At 36.5% G+C, this 22,667-nt stretch overlaps 1 protein-coding gene across 2 annotated transcripts; it reads right to left on the bottom strand.

Moving 5' to 3' along the window:
- Positions 1 to 9,118: 9,118 nt before the first annotated feature.
- Positions 9,119 to 16,154, bottom strand: LOC123883052 (protein TIME FOR COFFEE). 2 transcript variants are annotated; one of them, XM_045931748.1, is made up of 12 exons: positions 15,568 to 15,945; positions 15,376 to 15,461; positions 14,807 to 15,265; positions 14,552 to 14,703; positions 14,155 to 14,455; positions 13,664 to 14,060; positions 13,453 to 13,516; positions 12,981 to 13,350; positions 12,826 to 12,892; positions 12,655 to 12,721; positions 12,174 to 12,551; positions 9,119 to 12,079 (listed from the first exon to the last, which is right to left on the bottom strand). In XM_045931748.1, exons 2-12 carry the CDS (start codon positions 15,434 to 15,436, stop codon positions 9,686 to 9,688), a joined length of 4,710 nt encoding a protein of 1,569 aa, XP_045787704.1. In that variant the 5' UTR covers positions 15,437 to 15,461; positions 15,568 to 15,945; the 3' UTR covers positions 9,119 to 9,685. The 2 variants fall into 2 exon arrangements, with proteins under 2 accessions (XP_045787704.1, XP_045787711.1); XM_045931755.1 differs by having other exon boundaries at positions 15,376 to 16,154.
- Positions 16,155 to 22,667: the final 6,513 nt, after the last annotated feature.

Raw genomic sequence — 22,667 nt, 5'->3', positions numbered from 1 at the left:
TTGTTACATTCACCTTTCTGAGATGTAAGGGCTCACACAACACTTTTTTTGCTATATGGTTTCGCGCCCGTATGCGGGTTCGCTGGATAGTGTTTGGGATGTGTGTGCGTTTACTTCGGTTTTTTTAATAGACCACTTTTGTTGTATTTGGACTGTTTGTATATCCGTTTGGATTGATTATGTGGTTTGACTGGGTTAGGTTTATGTTGCAGAGAATTATCCATCGACACCTCATTTGCTTAAAAAAAAAAGTAATCGTTGCATTTAATAAAATAATTTTCAATTTAGTATTTTTCTAGCAAAATTTTAGTGAATAATGTGAGCCATTTTTACTGTTTTATTTTATTTTATGTAACGGATATCCTCTGTGTGCAACTATAAAATACAAATGTTAATCCCTAGAGTCAGGTATGCCTACAATGAGTGGCAAAACTCTCTTTCGAGATTTAACATTGCTACACTTTAGGGCAGAATTTGAATTCAAGATCTCTGGTCAAGTTGAAAATACCTTATCATCTCATTTGGCATTTCACTCATAAAGGAGGGTATGACCTACATGTATGCAAGACACACCTAACATTATATTTACATAATAGATTAAGTTTGAGAGATTAGTTTACACTGAAATATATTAAAAGAAATTCTAGATTTTATTATAATTTCATTCTCTCTTTTTATTTTTAATAATTGTACACATCTTTTACTTAAAAAAAACTTCTCTGAATAGTAAATGTTAGACAGCTCACAAGATTTCCTATGCATATATCATATAAACTTTTCAACTTTCCTGAATTTTGGGATATTTGTTGGTTCACAACAAGATTAATAATGTATATGGTGAAGGGGTTATGAACACCAAATTTGTCCCAATTTTATGAGCCTAAAGTCCACCCTTAAAAAACTGAAGTTAGTGTCTATACTCTAAATACTGTAGACAGTCAAAGAGAGCATAGGCTCCACTTTACCTAAAAAACATTTTTTGTATACTTTTTTCTTTTCTTATTGGTCAAGTTTTTTGTATAATACTTTACCGAAAAAACAATATAATAATGTGTCATTTTAATTATATAATATATAATAGAGTCATAACAATGCAACCCAACTCCCTATAGGTATAATTTATAATATAATTATTTATCTCCACAATTAAATAATTGATCGCATGTAGTCCAAGTCAGCTAAGCATACCAAACTTTGTCCATGTCTTATCAAAAATACTTTGTCCATGTGATTCGGATAATAGTTTATTCTGAGTATATATAATAATACTTTATTTATATACTAAGAGTGTATGCTATATTAATACTTAGAAAACGTAAATTAGTTAATGTCAATAAGTGTCCTACACTTTGTTTTTATATGTAATGTTGGGGTCCTTATAGTATTTTTAAAAATAAGCTGGTGGATTTAACTAGAACCAGGAAAAATATTATACTATATTTTATTGACAAAATAAAAATATTATCTTAGTCATCACTTGAAATATTTACGTGTACTTCTTGATTGTATGACTGTATTCAATTAAAAACGATGGCCAATTATTAAAGTAACAACTTATTAAAATAAAACCAATAAAATAAAGCATGTGGCACCACTAATTATGCTTTTTGTTTAGTGATTTGGGTTGGTTGGAATATATTATATAGTGATTATAGAGGGTTTTTACTAAGTACTAGTATATATTTGTAGCTAAGATATCAGTTCCCACGTGCAACACTATTGTAATTAATTAACATAATTAAGAATAAGTGGAGTTTATTAGTGGCAAGATCCAAGATCTACTGTCTATCAACAGGACCTATGTAGATTAATGTTTCTTAATTAAAGGCAAATAGGTAGGAGTATATCTTAATACATGGGGTTAAGAATATACTATTAGCTAATTAGCCTAATAATTAGCTGAATATATGGGGTCAAGGCTATACATTTTGCAACTAGTCAATTTACATTCATTTCCATAGGGTGTCCCTAACATGCATTCATAGGATGAAATGAAACCATTACAAATATGCTACTGTATAAAAAAAATTACAAAATAATAATGTGGCTTATTTGTATTGTAGCTCACCAAACATTGTATCTGTTTTATATTTTGTTTCACAAAATAAGGTGAAATGTGACCAGTAGAAGCAAAGTCATAATCATTTATATTATAATAATTATGGAATAGATTGTGTGGTACATTGTATTAGGAAAAAAGAGTTCCTTTGTAAATTTAATAAATAGCAAGCAAAGCAAAGACAATTTTCAAATTTACGTTTTAAAATCAATCAAATAGTGGAAAGTGACTTGGATTCTGATTGATATGATTATGGATAACAATAAGTTTAGTGGGACGCTTCTCACTTTAGTTCGGCGTATTTGTAATATGTTGACTTTGGATTGGCATATTCAAATTAGTCACATTTGGAGGGAGGAAAACCGACATTGTTGTGTTGATTGGCTTGTCAATTTTAGTCTTTCATTTTATTCTTTAGATTGTACTATTGTGGAGACTCCAACCAACGAGCTTCGTAAGCTTTTTTTTTATGATCTTTCTAGGACATCTATGCCTAAAAATGTTCATTTAATTTCGTAGTTTTGCTTTAGGCTTTGGCTCTCTTTTGACTTAAGATGATGATAATTTTGTGTCTTATCTTGAAGGAGAATGTTAACTTGTGCCCTTAAGGGCACATGTTAAGAAGATAAATGTGGAAAAAATTTATTGAACTTGTAGTGTATTCAATTATCTAAACATTAAATTCTTTATATCATTAAATGCTATATTTCTATTTTTAGGTAGCTTAACATGTGCCCTTAGGGCACAAGTTAACATGACCCTATCTTGAATTATTGGATTAGAATTTATTTGAATTTTTATCAATAACTTCTTTACTATTATTATTATGATGATTCTTCTTTGACTTATCAATCATCTATGACATGTAACACTAATTTGTTTGAAAAAAAATCAATCCGTTTATTCTCTACCTTATTATTGTTTGAGATTTACTCTCTTTGATCCTTAATACAAGAAAAAAAATTAATTTTTAGATTAATTGAATATTTAATGTATTTGATTTATACATTAAATATTCGATGAATCTAAAAATTAAACTTTTCTATTATTTTAATGATAGAAAATTATTTTCTTTTGTCCCCTTCCCTCCCATATAAATATAAATAGAAGAGGGAGAGGGAGAGATATTTTTCATCAAAATGAAAATGTCTGAATTGGGATGTAATCCATCCAGCAGCTGTGAGCTGGGATTGGAAATGATAATCAGAAACAAACAAACAAGTCTGCTTTCTTTTTCTCCTCTATCTGTCATTGAGATGTAGTAGTTGTCATGCAGTGAACACACCTCCAAATTTCATGCTTCTTCTTCTGCTGCTGCACAGTACTGCAGATATTTAATGGCTTCTGTTTTTATTTTAAATGAGAGTAACTTATACTATAACTGATACTAAGTTCAAAGGGAGTAGTACCTTTATGCTTCATTCAGATTTCAAACAGTTGATTCATCTTCTGTTTCCAACCAGACCAATTTCTTAGTACGATTTTGTTACAGAAACCACAATAGTTTCATTCATACTGTCACACCCCTTCATCTTATTCACCTAATTAAGGTTTTACTCAGAACAGTAAGTAATATTAATACTCCTATTTGTTTTTTCAGATATCTCTTCTTCTTCTTCTTCTCTGTCTCATTAATTGCAATGTTATTTTCTCTTTTATTTTTGGTCTTGGAGAAAATTTCATTCATATTATCCATGCTCCATTGTGTGGACACAATTTCTCTTCACAAACATAAGGACAGGGTCCCCCATGGCCATTGGTATATATGTAACAGTCTTCTTCTGTGTTGACTGGTTCTTCTTTGATTTTTTTCTCAACTTAATTGAATGTACTACATTTTTCTTTAAAGGGACTGTATGCATCTACATTCATCACTTGAAAACAAACTACATAAAAGAAAAATAATTTACACCAAGTTTGTTTTCTTTATAATAAATCATTTTTATGTTTATTTTTTTTATAAAATTTCTATGCTATTTTTATAATTTTAATTTTTTTTTATTAGTTTTAGTGGCGAAACTATCAAAATAATTTATGTTAAAGAGAATGATAGAGAAATTTAGTCAACCAATGAGAAATTCACACCTTAAAAGAGTCGGTATTGGTAGCATCAAACTTTGTCAGTCATTCGTTGTCTTTTCTTAAGATATGATTAAATTAGACTATCTAATTAGAAAGATAAAACAAAGTCGCACAACGATGAATATCATTCTATTTTATACCAACAATCTAATCTAAAGTTAAATGAGTATCAGATTTTGTTCTGGACCGGGCCTGATTCCAATCCACGAGATGTTTGTTCGCAGAAGACTACAGCAGACTACGTCGGTTCAGATCAAATGAGATCAAATTCCATAATAATAAACTGATAGTTAAAATCCCAAAGTAATTGAAAACCATTCTGAATCTTAAAATTCAGTCTATAAATTTAAAAACTCTACCACAAGATTAAAAAAACCATGAATCCAAATTTGATTATCTTTTCTCAAACTATAATTGTAGTTAATTTAATGGCTTGAATGTACTACTATATGATTATGATCTTCATTATTTACTCTTTCTCTCCTAGTGGTCAACCACCACAATTTAGATATTATTGAATTGAATTGAAAACACTTACCAACACTAATAAAGCCACTACTACATGAAATCTTGACAAGAGGTGGCTAGATATTGTTCTCACTTCTTAGTTACAGTCACTATATATTATTAAAGGCCAATATGGACCCAACTATTAATTGATTTTATTTAAGGGAGGAACCCCACCACCATTTTCTACCCATTCCCTTTTCTTTTCCTCAATTTGTTATACACTGAATATAAAAAGTCCAACCCACATGATTAGTTATTGTGACACTTTTTTAAATTTCCCTACATAGTCATACAAAAGAAGCCTGCTTGTTCCACTTTCTTAAGTAATCAATAAAACAATTACTTATTTATGGAATACATATACGATTTCATCTCATTTTCAGATCTTTTCCTTTTCAAACATTGCTGGCAAAGCTTTAGTCCATTATTTTGTTTATTTATTTATATATAAATATATCCTCTTAGTTATATTAATTAAATAAATAACTTTGTGAAGCTGCACAACACAACACAACACAAGTGCTTAATGGAAACAAACAATGGCTGCTACGTGGATTTACGGTTTACCTTGAAGCTTATAATGCATGGGCCTACATCCATTAGGCCTCACTACTTTATATAATGCCGTGAGGTGTTACCCATACATATATTAGAGCACAATGTTTCTTCATATCCTATAGGTCCTGAGTTTTGATCTCTGGTCGGTTAGTACATATGAAAAAATATTTGTTGAAAGAGATCAGTCTCTTAAATAAAATTTTAGTTATTTTGAAAAATTAATCTCTGCAATTACTAGCGAAAGATATCTTGATTTATCAAAAAGAAAAAATAGTGTGTTGTTAGCATTATTGAAGTGTTAACAATTTAGTGTGTTATGTGTTACAGAACAAATGTTGACCAAATTACCTAATTAACATGACAAATGCAATTTGACTTGATTATGTGTGTGCATGAGTAAGAAATCTCAAGACAATAATCCATCCATTAGTTTCATAAAAATAACTAGAATCAAATCAACACAATAGAACTAAAATTAACAGCTAGCACTTCTATAAGGCCATATTCAGTAAGACAATCTGCGACTTGGTTGGCTTCTCTAAAAAAGTGAGATTTGTCAAGGAAAGGTAGGCAGAACTCAGAAGCATTTGAGGATTCCCCATCCTTGGTAGAAATTAAGGCAAGAATCTTGTTTACAATTTCATTTAATATCAGATAGGAGATTTTCCCTATGTTCCATTGATCTTGTACTTAGATGGTGGTGCCTGAGGCTGACAAGGGCTCTCCTAGTTAACGAGTTCATTGTACCTCAGGTGTCTATACGGCAACATCTGTGTATATTTGGTTGAACCGTTAGAAGACGGATCTTCTCTTACCTGCCCTAGACGCGAAGGTGATTAAGATTGTCATCAGGTGAATTCTGCTAAGATAAAAGAGCTAACTTCTAAGCAAACTGGAACCTCATTCTTCAAAGGTTTGGTGTCTATGTGTCCTATTCATAAGTACCCCGACGTTGCGTTAGGGAAAGTAGCAAAAAGCCTAAGACTCTACGGGCTAGCCGGGCCTAAAGAAACTTATCAAATTCCCTCCCTACAATTTCTTGGAATATAATTGTTTATGGAAGAGAACATGAGTATACACATTTTAAATGTCATATATAGTACTACTATATTGTAACATAAAATGCAAATTAATACCTCTTTTCTTTATAAAAAATGGTTAAAAATCTAGACAAAAGAAAATCCTTGTAGAATGAACAGTTTAATAAAATATTTCCTTCAAGACCTATTGTGAATCAAACAAAAATAGAATAAACAATACTTTCTTATCTTTCCCTTTTCTTCATCCAGACAAAAATGTCATTCAATCGCTTTCATCCTTATCTCTTATTATTAAACTCATTAAATTGTTCAAACTCACCGACTATAAGTTTATGTCACGCAACAAGGTTGAATATTCTTCTACATTAATTATATCTCAATTTGTCAAAGTAACTGTAATCCTAGTATTAGCAACAACAGTATTAATCATTTGGAGTGATTAATTAGAGTGGCCAATTAATGTCAAGAAGTAAATCGTCAAAATTGAAGTTGATGGAGAAGTGTACTTACAAACATTGTAGAATTGCATATCTTGAGGTGTTGGAGAGAAAGAACTTTTATAGAGAGGCATTGACTGCCGGAGCATTGAAAGGTGGCGGCAGTTACGAGACGGCACTCCTTCATTGTGGTGCATTGGCGTTGTTAAATGCTACAAGTTACAATTCTCTTATAATTCGAGGCTACATGTTGTGGCTTTGATGATAGAAGCTTCATGCGAAGCTTCTACGAGTGGCCTTTATGATGTTCTGGCCTTTATGTTTTTGAAATTGAGTTGGCGTGGTAAGTATGAGTCTTGGTCCGATCCAGAACAAGTTATAAAAAAAAATGATGGCAATACCAAGAATTTTAGGAGTTTTCAAAATATGAACAAAAGAATTCTAAGTAGTTTGACTATTTGCTGCTATCACTGATCAAAGGATAAGTCTTACCCTGTTTATGTTGCCCAACTAAATAATAATATTAATAATAATAATCATCATAAAATACTACTTTTAGGAGCTGTTGGAATGGTAGGGTCAGGGAGGTGCTAGAAGTCATAGTTGATTTTAGGTATAGTGAAACTTTTATTTTCTTTGGATTAAGGTGTGGTGACCTTTGAGTGTTAGTCTTATCTTTCAACATTCACAAGTTGGTAATGGAGAGTATGGTGATTTTTGCTCATTCCATTAATTTGTGGGTCCATCCCAATAAGAAAAAGGACACAAAATTGTCTTTTTCGGTTCATCAATAGGGAACCAAAGTAAAGATCTCTATGCTTTATCTTTGGACCCAAAAAAAAGAAACAGATAAGTGAATATATGAATCACTGAATAATAAAGTTTGTAATCTGAAATTCCCACAGTATATCATTATTTTTTTACTTCCCCTCTTCTTTTTTTCCCTCACAATAAGGAAGTAGATCCAATATTCACTTTATGCTGATGGAAAAAGACATAAGTTAAAATGAAAAAAACCCATGTCATCTTCAATCCTCATTGCTCATCTTTTCATCTTTTGTAATTGAACTGGTCCAACACACCAAAACAAAGTTAAAACTATACTACTGCATAATTGTTCTAAAACATACTCCTAAAAGAACTGAAAACCTTTTGATAAAGGCAAGGCAATTCCTTCCCATAAAGTGAAAAAGGAAATGTACAAACCAAAACGGGTAGCTTGTAATGCAAGTCATTAAATTGAATTGGCTGAAAAAATAAAGAACAGGGTTGAAGCATGAGAGTATATAGAGTTTGAGCACTCTCTATTATATTGTAGAGCAGAAACTACTATAAAGACATTGGGCACACCGCACACGTGTAATGTGGTAACAAGAGTGAACCTTTTTCACATCATAACAGGTGTGAATGATGTCAGGACCCGCAATGTGTTGCTGCTTTAAGTTTGGTTCTGAAAGGCATAAACGGTGTGATTACTTATGTGGGACATGATACTGTCTCATTGGGGGGACCCTCCATCAAGGACAAACATTGAAACCAAAGATTTATATATTGAAAAGGAAAGAAACTACCATATACCAATTATCAAGCACCAATACTTATTACAAGGAAAATATTAGTATGATAATGCAGAAAATAGTTAGTATTATTATTATAGTACACATAAGCCAAATGTGGGATGCTGACAGTAGAGATAAGCATACTATCAGAAAAAGAAATTATGTAACGTGATTATTTTTCACTTTACCACATACTAATAATCAGGACAAAATCAACATTATAGAACAATTTGAGTACACTTGAGCTGCCAATTATGTATGTATCTACCTCCTCCCTCGTTTTCTACACTCAAGTCAAATAAACAACTAGCCATGTCCACATCTCTCAAAAAAGCATCTTCATTTTCTTTGGAATTGCCATAACTTTTTTAATTCACATATTGCAATTTGCATCCCACACGTCACTTTAACTTAGAGAAAAGAAAATTAATGAAAATATCAACCACGCCAGCAAAAGATGATGGAAATCATATTTTATCTTCAAAATATATTTGAGGATATCATTATAATATATATCATCCAGACACGTACCATATTCAACCTTCTCCACATGAACATGTCAAAAAGATGCTTACTGCTCTTGCAGCCTAGAAGACAAAATAATGAAAAAAGAAAACAGGATAATAAAGAACATAAAGGTAAACTCCACTTCATCATTAAAAGAGGAAAAGACGGTTCTACCCCTTTCCTTTCATCCATCTTTTCTATCCACCATATATTATTATCAACCACATCAGGGAGGGGAGGGAAAATAAACTTACAAACAAACCCAAGACAAACAATTTTAGCTCTTCTGCACAATGCCTCATGAAATTATTTATCAACTATGAAAGCAAATTGCCACCAATTACAATAGATAAAAATAATTGCAAATAATAGCAAAAGTGAGTGACAGTTCATTTCATCTTGAGCAATAATACTCAACACAGGTCCACAACATATCAAAAGAGAGATATAATAACAGTTATGAGGGTGGAAGATTTTCAACTTCAACCATACCTCCTGGCTCCTGCTGGTACCTCATGCATTCTATTAAGTTTATATAGGAGAATTAAAAAAGTTAGGAGGACCCTTAACTATATCCTTCTAAAAAACCAATCGAATTTTGATTAGACTTAACTTAATGATCAACCTTGTCAGATTATAAACACAAGTGTACAAATGAATTACTAAACACAACTCATGCACATCAAAGTTCTGGTCGATTTCCCATCCAAAATTGTGGAATCCAAAATCATCTTGTGTTGGCCATGGTCAGCTCGATCTTGCTTGCTTCTTCCATATCTTGTTCTCGAGGCACACGGCATAAAACGGCATCAACATCTTTGCCCCACATCAGAAGATACCATCTTTTCTTTACCAACTTCAAAATTTATATCTCATTCAGTTACTTCTTTGCTTACCACATGCACACGGGCGCAGCCAAGGCATGATATCATTCTACTCACCTGCGGGTTGTTTCTGCTCTGCTGGCTTTACTTGAACTGCTGTGGGCACCGGTTGAACATTATAGAAGCCAGCTGGAACAAATTGATGGTGGTTCCCTGAAGGCTGCATTGCAGCGAACTGGGAAGGAAGCAGAAGACCCTGTGTATTCAACGTACTGCCTTTTGAATTGTTGTTTGCAGTAGCACCATTAGAGGATGTACCACCAGAGCCCTGCCGTTGCACTTGATCAGGGCCGCGCCGTTGAGGATAATACCCAGTCACAGGAGAGGCAGTGGAGGTAGGACTATTGGATTGTGTGACTTGGGGATGCATGTAAGGATTTGAGAAGAACATTTGGGCTTGTTGTAAGTTCTGCTTTGATATTTGTTGTTGCTGTTGCTGCTGTTGTTTTTGTTGCTGCTGTGACAATTGTGATTTACTACCAGTGTTTGAAGAGGGAGTTATCTGAGGGCCACTGAGGATTGATGGTACATTTCTTCCACCAACAGGTGAGGATTTACGGGTTGGCATAGTAGGAGAGTTTTTGGCTTGCTGAGAGGATAGGGAACTGGCTTGGCTAGTCTTATTGTTGGTTGACGTTGAATGTGTTGTCCTTGGGCTGCTAGTGTTTTTGGACATCGAGGAATTTGTTGGTGAGCCAACCATAACTGGAGGAGATGGGGACTGGGTGGAGCTTGCAGTCTGCACTTGTGGTGCGGATGATTTAGGATTTGCTGCAAAAGATATTTGTGTGTGGCCCTGCTGGGAACGGGCCTGCTGCTGGGGTGGGTTTTTGACCGACAATGAAGGCGGTGAAGCCATAGTCGAAGGTGACATAGAAGTGTTAGTTGCTGTCCTTGCTGAATTCTTCCACTGAGGTGACTGAGTAACAACTGTGTTGCTGCTCTGAACAAGGCTTTGAGGAAATGGAGATACAGCATTGGTATACTTTGCGGATATTGAAGATGTAGAAGGAAGATTATCAGAGTAAATACTGCCATTACTTGTTGATGGTGTCTTGTTCCGAGAAGAGGCCGCTGCCGCAACTGCAAATTGATTCTGCTTTTGAAGCTGAAGAATTTGCTGCTGATTTCGCTGCATTTGTTGCTGAGAACCAGCTGCATTGGTGTTGATGGCAGCAGGCATAACAGAAACAGAAGCCCGAGAAGAAGCAGAACCAAGGTTGAGACTACGGCCTGAATTATCAATGACATTGTTGCCTGCCAACGATGACATTGAGGCATCACCCACATCTGACCTGGAAAAAGCAATGGACTGCCCCACTGTAGCTGGATTTTTCCCAGATATGGCTTTTCTATCTTCTTCTAGATTAGATGAATTAACTACATGTTTTCCTTCTTCAGCAGCATTGTAACTCTTCTTCAGGTGAGCACTAGCAGCTTGTGCATGTGCCTGTGCCATTATATGATAGTTATGATTGTTCTGCATAATTGAATGATTATGTGCAATTGATGAGAGGTCAAGGCCAGTTGCTCCGTTGATTGATGCAAATGGCATGGCAAATGCCGGAGAAGTTTCACCTCCAGCCTTTGAACCAGGATGCTGTTGTTGTTGCTTCTTTTCACTGTGATTGCCATTAGAACCACCACCACTCATTGCAGTTGTCATCAAGGTAAAGTTCGGTGTCTGCATTGGCGGCATTGCAAAATTCTGGCCATATATATTCATGGTAGCACGATTGAGACGACTGTCAGCAGTGGATGGACTATCTTCACATCCCATTTCAGACTCAACTTGACGAGCCGCATTAGAAGTATGGTGACTTTGCAATTGTTGCCTCTGCTGCTGTTGCTGCTGTTGTTGCTGTAGAATCAGCTGCTGATGTGGGTTTTTGGTGACAGGAAAACCTTGCAAGCTTCCACTACCACCACCATTGGATCCATTAACATTATTAGCTTTTTGCTGCTGATTTTGTGCATGCTTTTGGGAAGAGGATCCGGTAGAAATAGTGGCATTTGGATGACCCTGTTGGCTCTGCTGTGACTGAGCAGGAAGTTGCTGTGGTTGAATCTGTGAAGGATTTATCATTTGAGAAGAATAGAAAGATCCATTGAAGAAAGGAAAAGCTTGGGTAGGATTTCCACGATATCCAGGTGGGCCACCAACATGTGCTGGTATCGGAAACGGGTAAGCATTGTTCTGCAAAATGGCCATGTACTGAGTTTCGTTGCCAGGCATATTTGGATAGGTGAAACTCATGGTTGGGGGAGGAGCAGCAGCAGCCCCAGTACCCGATGTATTCGGTTGAGCAGAATTAGATGTTGAGGATGGTGGTCCATTGCTTGTAACTGGCAAAGACTTCACAGATCCGGGTCGAACAGATGCCGCTGCAGCAGCTGCTGCTGCTTGCTGCTGATTCAAGGGGAAGATGAAAGTAGGTCCATGCTGAAATTTGTGACAATCATGAATCATTAATTTAAGAAGAAAAAGAGAACAGAAGTATAATGGTGAAAAAATAAGAACAAAAATCAAAACATACCAATATGTTAGGTGCTGCTCCAGGGGGTAAAGTCTGCTGAAGTAAAATTTGCTTTCTTGAATTATTATCCACGTTGGAAGGTTGAGAAGTCTTGTCCTTCCCAATATGACCTGGAAACATGGCAAGGCTGTGCCCTTTGTCTTGAGTAGAGTTTGTTGCCCGGCCAGGAACATTACCACCATGCAATTCAGTGGAGGGTATAACACTAAGATTGCCACCGGGCTTGGCACCATACAGTGATGCAGCAGAGCCTGCTGCTGCCGCCGGCCAGAATGGATTCATCCTGGCAATTTGCTGATTATACAATATATTCCGAGCAATGTAGCAATGGGTCGCACACTTTTTCGGCCTGGGCTGATTGAAAAGAAGATGGGGCGGCTGCAAAAATTAATTAATAAAAAATTCGGATTAATTACCAAGAAAGCCAATAATTCAAATTGATCTAAATCATAAAAAATCATTTGGAAGGGTGGATTTATACCGGTATTGCTGCAGAAGGCATAGTTGTTCCATCCATCGATACAACTCCTTGTAGAGGTGTCATATATCTGATATAATGAAAAGTGAGAAGAGAGTCAACATCAACACATTGGACTAAAACTACTACAAATAACAAAAACAACAATTAACACAATCGTTAATACGGACGTACCCCATGGAAGGAAGGCCACCAGGCCAGCTTGGAACAGACATTGGAATAGGCAAAGAATTGGATTGAACTGGAAAGAGAAGAAGAGATAAAATTCATCAGGCACCAAAATCATCAGCCAAAACAAACAAGTATCTTAACTTCAAAATTGAACATACCATTTTTCTCTGTGTTTGTTTGTTGTTGTTGCTGCTGCTGCAACTGATGATGATGTCTCTGAACATTCTGATGTTGTAGCTTCTTGTTAAGAAGATTTCCATTGCCATTAGAATCTACCCTCTCTGTTTTCTCTAACTCAAGCTGCAAGTCAATTCCTCTTTCTTTCTGCACAGTAGCAGCTTTCTGGGATTCATTTTCTTCTGCCTTTGCTTTTACTTTCTCAGTTTCCACAACCACTAAATCATCCTTATTCATTCTCTGTGATTTCTGATCCTCCTTCATGACAAGCTTCGCCTTTTCAGCCTCAACTACTAACGAATTATTCTCAACAACTCTTTCAGGAGAAGATCTCATAGAAGGAGGTGGCGCCTGAAAATCCAACAGGAAAAAAAAAACATTTTTAATTTAAACAAAAAAAAAAAAACACAAAATCAAAGTGACATGGAAGAAATGGATGAAGAAAATAAGCACCATCAGATCTATCTGAAATTTCTCTTTAAGCTGATTTTCACTCTCGGATATTGTTGGAGGATTCCTGCAAAAACCAAAAATAAAATAAAAAATCATAAAAAGTTAGATCAAGATTCAGATTAGATTAATAAGAGCAAAACTCATGAAAAAGCTAAACGATAAACAAAAAGAAAAGAAAAAAGAAACAGTAGAAAAAGTTGATGCTACTCACGCTTTAGTCGCTTTCACATCTTCACGAACATCATCTACTGCTTGGAGCACAGAAGATTCCTTCTTCGGTGACACAGGAGGTACCACCACCTCTTTATTCAATCCAACGTCTTTCTGCTTCTCTGATTCCTCCATCAAAACCTTACCACCATCCACCACCAAAGTATTACTGTCTGGCTTAACTGGCTCCGGTGAAGCCTGTACTGGAGCCAAATTAGCCGAATTTTCAGGTACAGATCCTTGATTGTTCTTATCTGAATTTGATGAAGAAGTTTCAATCTTTGAAGGGTGATCACTCTCAGCCTTCGAAATCGAAGAAACGGGGCTGCTCCTAACACTGAAAATTGCTGGATTTTCATCCTCATGCTTCACAGGTCTCGGTCTTTTCCTCTTTGGTGCTGCAAAACCATCAAAACAGAACAAAATCAATTTCAATAATTAGTGTGAAGGAGTGGAAATTACTGAGAATTAAGATTATGATAAAGAACAAACCAGTTGCAGAAACTGGAGTAGCGGAAGAACTTGAATTTTGAGGCGGTGAAGAAATTCTTGACTTTGTATCACTAGCAGAAGATTTATTATTATTGGTTTCTCGGGAATCCATCTTCATTGAATCGTTCATTTCTTGCTTTGAAGGTGGAACTTGACTTTGTGGTTGTCTCATCATTCCGTACAATACTTCAGCTATCTCTATCTCGATCTCATCTTGCACTGATGAAGATGATTTTGACGAAGATTTCGGTGGTCGAAATTTTGTTCCTCCTCCACCACCACTACCACCACCATTCGCTTTCTGCAACACCAAAACAACAACTGTTACAATAACCCATCAAAAACAACAACACTGATAAAGTGAAAGAAAAATCAATAAAAAAATAAGAAAACTCACTATCTTTTTTCTGATTGAAGCGTTTGAAGATGAAGGTGAAGGTGGAGCTGCTGATGCTCTCACCGGTGAAGATGAAGGCTGGCGGTGATTTTGCTCCGCCACTATTCCACCACCGCTTGAAGCCCAACATTCATGCGACCTCTTAGTTGAAGCTGACAACACATCAAAAAAACGTTAGAAACAACAAAAATAAAAATAAAAACGAGGTAATTAATGTTCCGTAAATCACGGATTCCGTTGATTTATTATTTTTACCTGAGCGTGCTTTTCTAGGGATAGATACTCCGATCATCTCATCAGCGGCTTTCCACGTCGTCGGCGGTGTTGGTCTAAAAACTTTCCCCGGAGGGAAATTTTTCCGATGATGATTCGTTAAAGATGAAGACGAAGAAAGTGTCGAAGGATTATTCAACGGAAGCATTCTAACTGAACCACCACCAACACCACCGTTGTTGTGGTGGTGGTTATTGTTGTTTCCTCCTCCGTGATGATGATCATCGTCATCATCATCTTCTTCTTCATCGTTAATACTCTCTTCTGAAGTATCTTCCCCACCATCTTCCCTTACACCGTGCATCAACCTATCACCTCTTCTTCTCTTGTTTCTTCCTAATCGATCTCTTTCCCTTTCCCTTTCTCGATCTCGATCTTTCTTCCCACTCCCTCGATCTCTTAGCCTCGTTGGCTCTTGCATCTCCATAGCTCCATCATCATCTACACAATATTATAAATTAAAATAAAAAAAAAGTGAGAATCTGAAATTTTAGTAGTTAACGAGATCTGAAAGAGAATTGTGTAAACAATAAAGAAAGAAAGAAAGAAACCTGGTGAGTCTCTTAGACTGTTAGTTCTGTGTCTTCTTCTTGTTAAACCATTCGCCGCCATAGTGTTTCTTCTAGCTTCTCTAATCCTGTCCATTATTTTTTTATTTTTTCCACCGATTCAATGATTTATTTGATATTATTGTTATCTTTCGTGAACCATAATCAACGGAAACAGATTCATTCACCACTCACCAGAACCAACCACGAATTTGATGATTCTTCTGAGAATTAAATAAATATCAGAGAGATCTTAGGGATGGATGGCTTATCTTTTCTTTTCTTTCCTTTCCTTTTCCTCTTCTTCACACGCTGCTATTGCTATTGCTAAGCTACATACACATATAATAACACCACTAACTTTCTCTCTCTCTCTCTCTTCCCCTTTCTCTTCGCCCTCTTTTTGTGCTCCAATCTCAACACATTTCCTCTATTTCACTCTCTGCCAAACCCACTCCAATTACTCTTTGACGGTTATGATTCAACACCGCGTCACCTGTTACGATCTTAGCCATTGCTTTTGTGAACATAATCTAATGGATTTTATTGGTTTTTGCCATCTTGGCAATATCTTAACCGTTCGTTCCACCACTCACGCGAAGCCCCTTTTAACCTTTTTCAGCGCGTTTAATACACGTGTCCCACCTCCCTCGTTGTCTTACACCTTCCATTTTATGACCTGCCAATTCGGTACACTATCTTTTTATTTATTTTTAATATTATACTCATTCAATGCGTATAGATATGTTAATCCTTTGAATACTTTGACATAATTTAATACTATATGCTTACTCTATGAGATTGAAATATAAAAGGGACATCAACAGGTCACCGGCTATTCCCAGTTGCTGTGGACTTTGGTGAAACAACAACACATCACAACTTTCAAATATTATCTCTATCAAACAATTCATTCATATAAAATAAAATTATATAATTAATAAAATACATTTGATTATTCAATGAACCTAAAAAGTCACCGATATTAATAAATTGATCATTAAATCAAATAAGATTTTATATGCTTTATTAATTAATAACTACTCCGTAATAAAAAAAAATTTGTCAAGTTATTTAGTGGTTAGAAAAATCACATTAAAGGTCAATAAGTGAAGTATTTTTGGTTCAAACTCGGGCTCCTGTACATAGTGCAATGAACTTACCAATTAAGTTAAGCTCACGAGATTACGAGAACACTACTCCATAATAAGATTTATCGATTCAATAGTCAAAATAAATTTGTATATGGTAAAAAATTATATGACTCGTACATATTAGACAAAGACAATTCTTTTGACTAAAAAAAAGGACAATTCTCAGGTCACAGATTTTAAATCTGTATTTGAAAAGACAAATATAAATATTTCTATCTTTATTTTTTTTATGACAAGAATATTTCTACTATTTTAAATATTCTTAAATTCAAAGATTTTTTTTGTCTTAAACGACAATTTAAACCCGATCTTATTATCGTAAGTTATATGAAAAAGTGTTAAAAAAAATCAAATAAAGACATTGTTAATCTTAAAATCATACATTCAACTTTTAAATAGTTAAAAAAATTCACAAATTTTTCTCTTTATTAAATATTTTTACGTGTGCATCAAAACCTTTTTTTATGAAACACCACCATCACAAGGCATCACGAAATATAGTTCCACCGGTCAAATATTTAATTTCGGTTCCACGTTTGGCCCTTTCACTGTTTCTTAATGAATTTAATTTTTTTTTTTTTAAAAAAGCAAAAAAGGCATTTTATATTTGTTAATTTGAGAATGGACTAGACTAGTGGGCCCTTTCTTTAGAATAAATAAGTAACCTAAACAAACATTTCAATTATACGCACCAGATCTTCACATTATCAGTAACACAACTTTTATTAATCGTTCGATGGGTCATACGTGGCAGTAACATTCATTAAAAAAAACAACCAGATTCTAATGGACGAGCGAGTCCGACATGGCACCTAAACCAACAGGTTCGGGCGCGTTCAGCCTCCCAACCAAATCTAACCGCCGATGCTTTCTGATTCTACGGACGAGATTATCTCCGAAGCTAAAGTGAGTCGGAGTCACAGTCACGGAACTTCCAAGGATTGTGGACCCCGCTATAGCTGCCGATCTAGAAATTATTTTCTTCCGTTTGGCCTAATTGTCACGTTCGTGAGATGTGCTAGCTTTATGACATAAGGACGTGGGTCCCACCATTAAAAAACATTTCGGGTAATAAAAAACTTTACACTATCTAACAAGTAATAATATCTAGTAGCTGCGGTCAAATTTTACTCCACATTTAAAAACCTTATAATTATTGTATTAAAACTTCAATTAATTAAAGGAGGCAACAAAACAAAACTGGTCTACTAACTTTTACTCCACGCGCCGGCAGCATTAATTTGGTTGTACAGCGTGGCAATGGAGACCGTGAAACGTGGCGGAAAAAGAGCATGACACGTTGGCAATTTGGTATCTTGCGATTGGTTAAACTTCTCCGCTTTTGATCAGGCAAATAAATATCCTATGTGAATAAAATTAAGAAGGGTGAAAAAGATAGCTTCACTGGGAAAGGACCTGCTGTTAACTCCAAAAGGCAAAGTTTCATTTTTCTTTCATGGCTTAAATAAAATTAAAAAATATATATAATATCAGCGGGGAATGCGGAGCAGGTGTTTTAATGAAGAAAAGTTAATTTATTTTATATTTTTAAGGGAGATATTAAGAAATAAATGATCTATATAATTTAACTAATAGTTAGTTGGTTTAGTGATGATTGACACTGAGTTTAGTATGAAGGATCACAGTTCGATCCTCGCAACTGCGATCAAGAAGGAGTTGGTACCTCTTTATGTTAAAACTGACCCCTGAACAAGATTAAACTGGTGCTGAAATAAAAAAAAATGATGTGTATAATTTTTTTTTATTTTTTTGGTACATGATGTGTATAAATTTAACTCAATTGGGTAAAATTTATTAGATCAATGCCATGATCAGAATTTTAATTTTAATTTTTTTTCTATCAAGTAGGTTAGTGGCGATAAATTTCACCCTTAAGATGGATAAGTCGGAAAATTAGGGTTCGAATTGAGCTAAAATAACGGTTCGAATTTCAATTTTTCATTATATGTGGATTGGATTTTTATTAACTTGTCAGTTCGTCTATTTTTTAAAAAAAAAAATAAAATAATAGAATGATCTTAAAGCTTGTACGGTTAATTTTTAAAAAATACAAAAATAAATGTTTTCAATATAACTTTTTATATATTTTAATTTAATTAACTAATATAATATCAATCGTTAGTTAATTTAATGATTATTGACGTTAAATTTGATAGGAAAAATCATGATATGATTCTTGCAATTGTGATCAGATGAAAATTAAAACTACTTAATTGCATAACTGACTCTTAACTAAATTAAGTAATTCAGTAGACCGAATAATGTAATTAGTTCTTCAAAAATTGTAGTATTTTTTTTTTTTAAAACAAGTAGTATTATTTTTTTTTAATGAAGAAGAAAGGTAACAAAGTTGAATACATGAGTGGAGTTATCATACCTTTTGAATAAAATACATTATTTAATATTTAATTGAATTTTGAAGTAAGTGTGCCACGTCATAATGGGACCAGTTGTGAATGTAGACCCTACAAGATAACTTGTCTTATAGTGGGGTGCTTTCGTTCTCTCGTGCTCACTCGCTGTCGTGAAATCCTAACTTATGCCACGTGGGCAACGAAACTGCTACGTAGGATAGGCTACGTGGCTTGGTCTATCACCGTAGGCTTTTTGAAGTAAAAAATATCACTGCATCGTCACTTTCTTTTCTTCCGTTCACACTATATACACTTTCCGTTTTTTAATTTGACTATGTATTTAAGTTTCTTTTGACTATGATTTTTACTCCAATCTTAGTTTTTAAATTCATAGTAGAATGAATATATATATATATATATATATATATATATATATATATATATATATATATATATATATATTATAATTTAGATACATTGATTCTACAATGAATATAAAAAGTAAATTTTTTTTTATATATTGATCGTGTTGACCAGAATGATGCGACTTTGCCGGCGTTTGCGGTGGTTGAGAGCGTTGAGACCCCTGTTGAAGCGGAGGGGGGTTGTGTACCTGCAGGCACTCCGACGCTCAAGTCAGTTTGTGTTTGTAGAGGTTTTCTTAGCTAAATAATGCGTACCTTGCAAATGAAGTGGAGATGCATATATATAGCCCCCAGCGCTGGGCTAAGGCCCTTGATGGCATTAATGGCCATCAAGTGGCTGCCGGAAAACGGCTTGGAGGCCTTGATGTGCAGTAAATGCTCATCATTCCGGTTTTCGGCCGTTACAATACGTAAGAGTATCAGACCGTTAGGACGTGCTCGGATGGTCTATGTGTTCGACACCCTCTGACGCTCGAGCTCTGAGCTCGGCCCAGAACAGGAGCCCCCCAAGTCGTTATGCTCGTAGGCGAGGGTAATGACTTGAAGCTTTACCGATTCATCTCGATTTGCCGAACATAACAGATCCGAGTTGGGCAGCTGAATTTTCGCAGTGTCCCTGTGGTCAAAGTCAAGCTTTGGAAAGGGAAAATCGTTTATTCCAAGTGGTCAATCCTAGGTTTCTGCAGCCGCCTCTCGCATTTATGGGATGTCAGGTGTGGTGACTGGTCCTTTGGGCGGCAAGTTTTGCTATAAATACTTGCTTATCCTTTGGCTTCCCATATCCTGAGTTTGAAGGCTAGCGATGGATAATAGGGATTCCAAGAAGGTTGTTGCTGATGGCTCTGAGTCTCGAAGAGGAAAAAAGTGAGCGGAGGTTCCTAAGCCTGCGCCGGCTCATTCTCAAAAGGGGAAAGAAGCTAAGGTGATGTTCCCTTCCTCGGATACTTCTGATACCTCAAGTTCCGACGAATCGGCGGATTTTATTGGGGCAATCGAGGAGTTCCTGAGGGCTCGTCAATCTCCCCACCTCTATCCTCCTGGCCCTGCCTCTGGTGAAGGAGGGTCCCAGGTCGGGAAGGAGGCTAAGATATGGCCAGAGGAGGTGCTGTGGACTGATTCGGATTCCGCAATTAGCTCAGGTTACGAGCACGAGGATTAGGTGCTCGGTTCCCCTTGTAATCCTCTTCCCTTTGTAATGGACTATCATTAATAAAATAATTCTCCTTTGAATTTTCCGAGCATAATTTATTTGCACTCATGCTTTATGTATGCTCTTAATTTAATAATGTCGTGGATTTTCCGAACGATTCCGAGCGGACTTTTCGATCGAAAACCGTACTCCTTTTTCGAGCATGTTTTCGACTTTACGAATTTGTCGAGGAGCGCGGTGCTCTTATTCGGTTGCTGCGGCCTTCCCCGTATTTTTAGCAAAGAAATAAGGGGAATGGATTCCGAGGATCTTGCATTTCCTTTTTTGGTTGCGATTTTCTCGGGATGTGGTGTCTTGGATTCCGCGAGATTTGCGCGAGCAGACGGATGTGACTTGAAAGGACGAGTCGCTTTGTTTCCTCTCGCCACGTGTAAAGACTATTAGATAGTACTCGAGTGGCTATTAACTGAGATTTGAATCTCGAGGTCGTCCTAAACCGTTGGATTTTCGCGCCTTTTCGTTTCTCCTGAGATTAAATCTGAGCCACTTGATCGTGATTGATCCGGACCGTTGGATCGATCCTGTGGTTCAGATGGAAGCGGCGCGGGTTTTCCTGTACGGACGCGTTGGCCTATATATAGGAGGGAGGTTTTTTCGTTTGAAACTTTACAGTTTCTTACTCACTTTCTACATCGTTTGGCCTTTCCGTTTCAAGCTTCTTCTGGTGGTTTTGCTCCTCTTCCGTTCTTCTACTACAAACTCCTTACTCCTATCTTCATTTAATCAACAGCAAGTAAGTGTTTTATCCCTTTTGATCTTTGCAGATTTTGCTTGGATTTTACTTGGATTGTGTAGTTAGTTACGCGGTGTAAGGCTGTAGTATGTTTTTTCATGTAGCCTGGGTAGTCTTTTTGAAGGTTGTAGGTGGTGATTAGCACCCTTTTCCCCCCAAAAGAGGGGTTTTTCGCGGTTTTCAGGCGAGAAATCGCTGTTTTTACCAACTGACGGTTGGGTTTTGGCTTAGAACAGTGTCGAGCACCACATGCGTTTCGTGCTCGGTTGTTTGATGAACTTAGCGCTCGGAGAAATTGTTTTGTCACCTTTAGTTTCCGCGTAATCTTTTGTTTGAGATCCTCGCCCTTTCGCTTGATTTGGCGGTGGAAGGGTGAATTTGAATGTCGAATTCATTTTTCCTTCCTCTGCTTTTTCAGGTTTTCTAGATGGCTGAGGGATCTCAAAGTCAATTCACGTTCATAGATCAACAGCCCTCCTCATCAATTCGCATCCGAGCCGACGTTTCGTGGGTGGCGGATGAACCTCGAGAGACGGAGTCAGTTTATCAGGATTGCGAGAGTGACATCCCAGAGACGATGTGCACGGATATACAGACTCCTCCTACTGAAGATTTCGAGGTGCGGATTCCCACTGCTCGCCACAGGATTTGTGGCAATTGGGCTTGGGGGACGATTCCCATGTATGAGATTGCTTTTAAGCATCTGGGAATTCGGCTGCCCTTCACCGATCTGGAAGTGTCCATCTTTCGGCATCTTCGGTTAGCCCCTTCTCAACTGCACCCGAACTCGTTGGCCTTTATCAAGGCTTTCGAAAAGACTGCTGAGTATTTGGGTCTGGGCCCCACCTTGCCTTTATTTTTCTATCATTTTGGCCTTCAACGAAGCTGTCCTCGGGGGGAACAGGCGAAAGGGAAGCTCGCGAAGGGAGCCCCAGTACCGGGCACCAAGCATGGATGGGTTTCTTTGAGGCAACGGAAACGCCTCTTTGATATGTTTGACGAGTCGGTCCGGGGGTTCAAGTCCGTGTTCTATGGAGTTAGGCCAATAACGACGAAAGGTTGGAACAATTTCGTTCGTAGGGGGCATCGAATTGATGAGCTTGGACAGGAAGTGCTTGATGAGCAGGGTCTCCCTATAGAGGAGGATTTTGCTAGATTCCCGTTCTATTGGCGCAGGGATCATTATTCCATGTCGACCAAAGAATTTGTGTTTACGCTGGGAGCTTTATCAGCTGAGGAGAGAGCTGACTACAAAAAATTATTGGAGTTCGTGGAGGGCTTGCCTCCTTACCTTCTGAGTGACCCTGGGGGTGAGCCTTTGTTCGGGGTAGATGGTCGAAGGTTAACCTGCCCGAAGGTGATCGCTACGAAAGAGTTGCTCGCTTGCGACACCTCGGA

The sequence above is a fragment of the Trifolium pratense genome, linkage group LG1, assembly GCF_020283565.1.
Source record: "Trifolium pratense cultivar HEN17-A07 linkage group LG1, ARS_RC_1.1, whole genome shotgun sequence".
Taxonomy (NCBI): domain Eukaryota; kingdom Viridiplantae; phylum Streptophyta; class Magnoliopsida; order Fabales; family Fabaceae; genus Trifolium; species Trifolium pratense.
This window is presented reverse-complemented; position numbering and strand designations above follow the sequence as displayed.

Bases quoted from the DNA above. Each gene is read 5' to 3' on its own strand.
- LOC123883052 (XM_045931755.1), bottom strand. From the start codon at position 15,469: ATGGACAGGATTAGAGAAGCTAGAAGAAACACTATGGCGGCGAATGGT. The intron at 13,351-13,452 runs GTGCTTATTTTC...TTGGATTTTCAG, and splicing joins AATTTCAGATAGATCTGATG to GCGCCACCTCCTTCTATGAG. The intron at 12,722-12,825 runs GTACGTCCGTAT...TCATTATATCAG, and splicing joins GGTGGCCTTCCTTCCATGGG to ATATATGACACCTCTACAAG.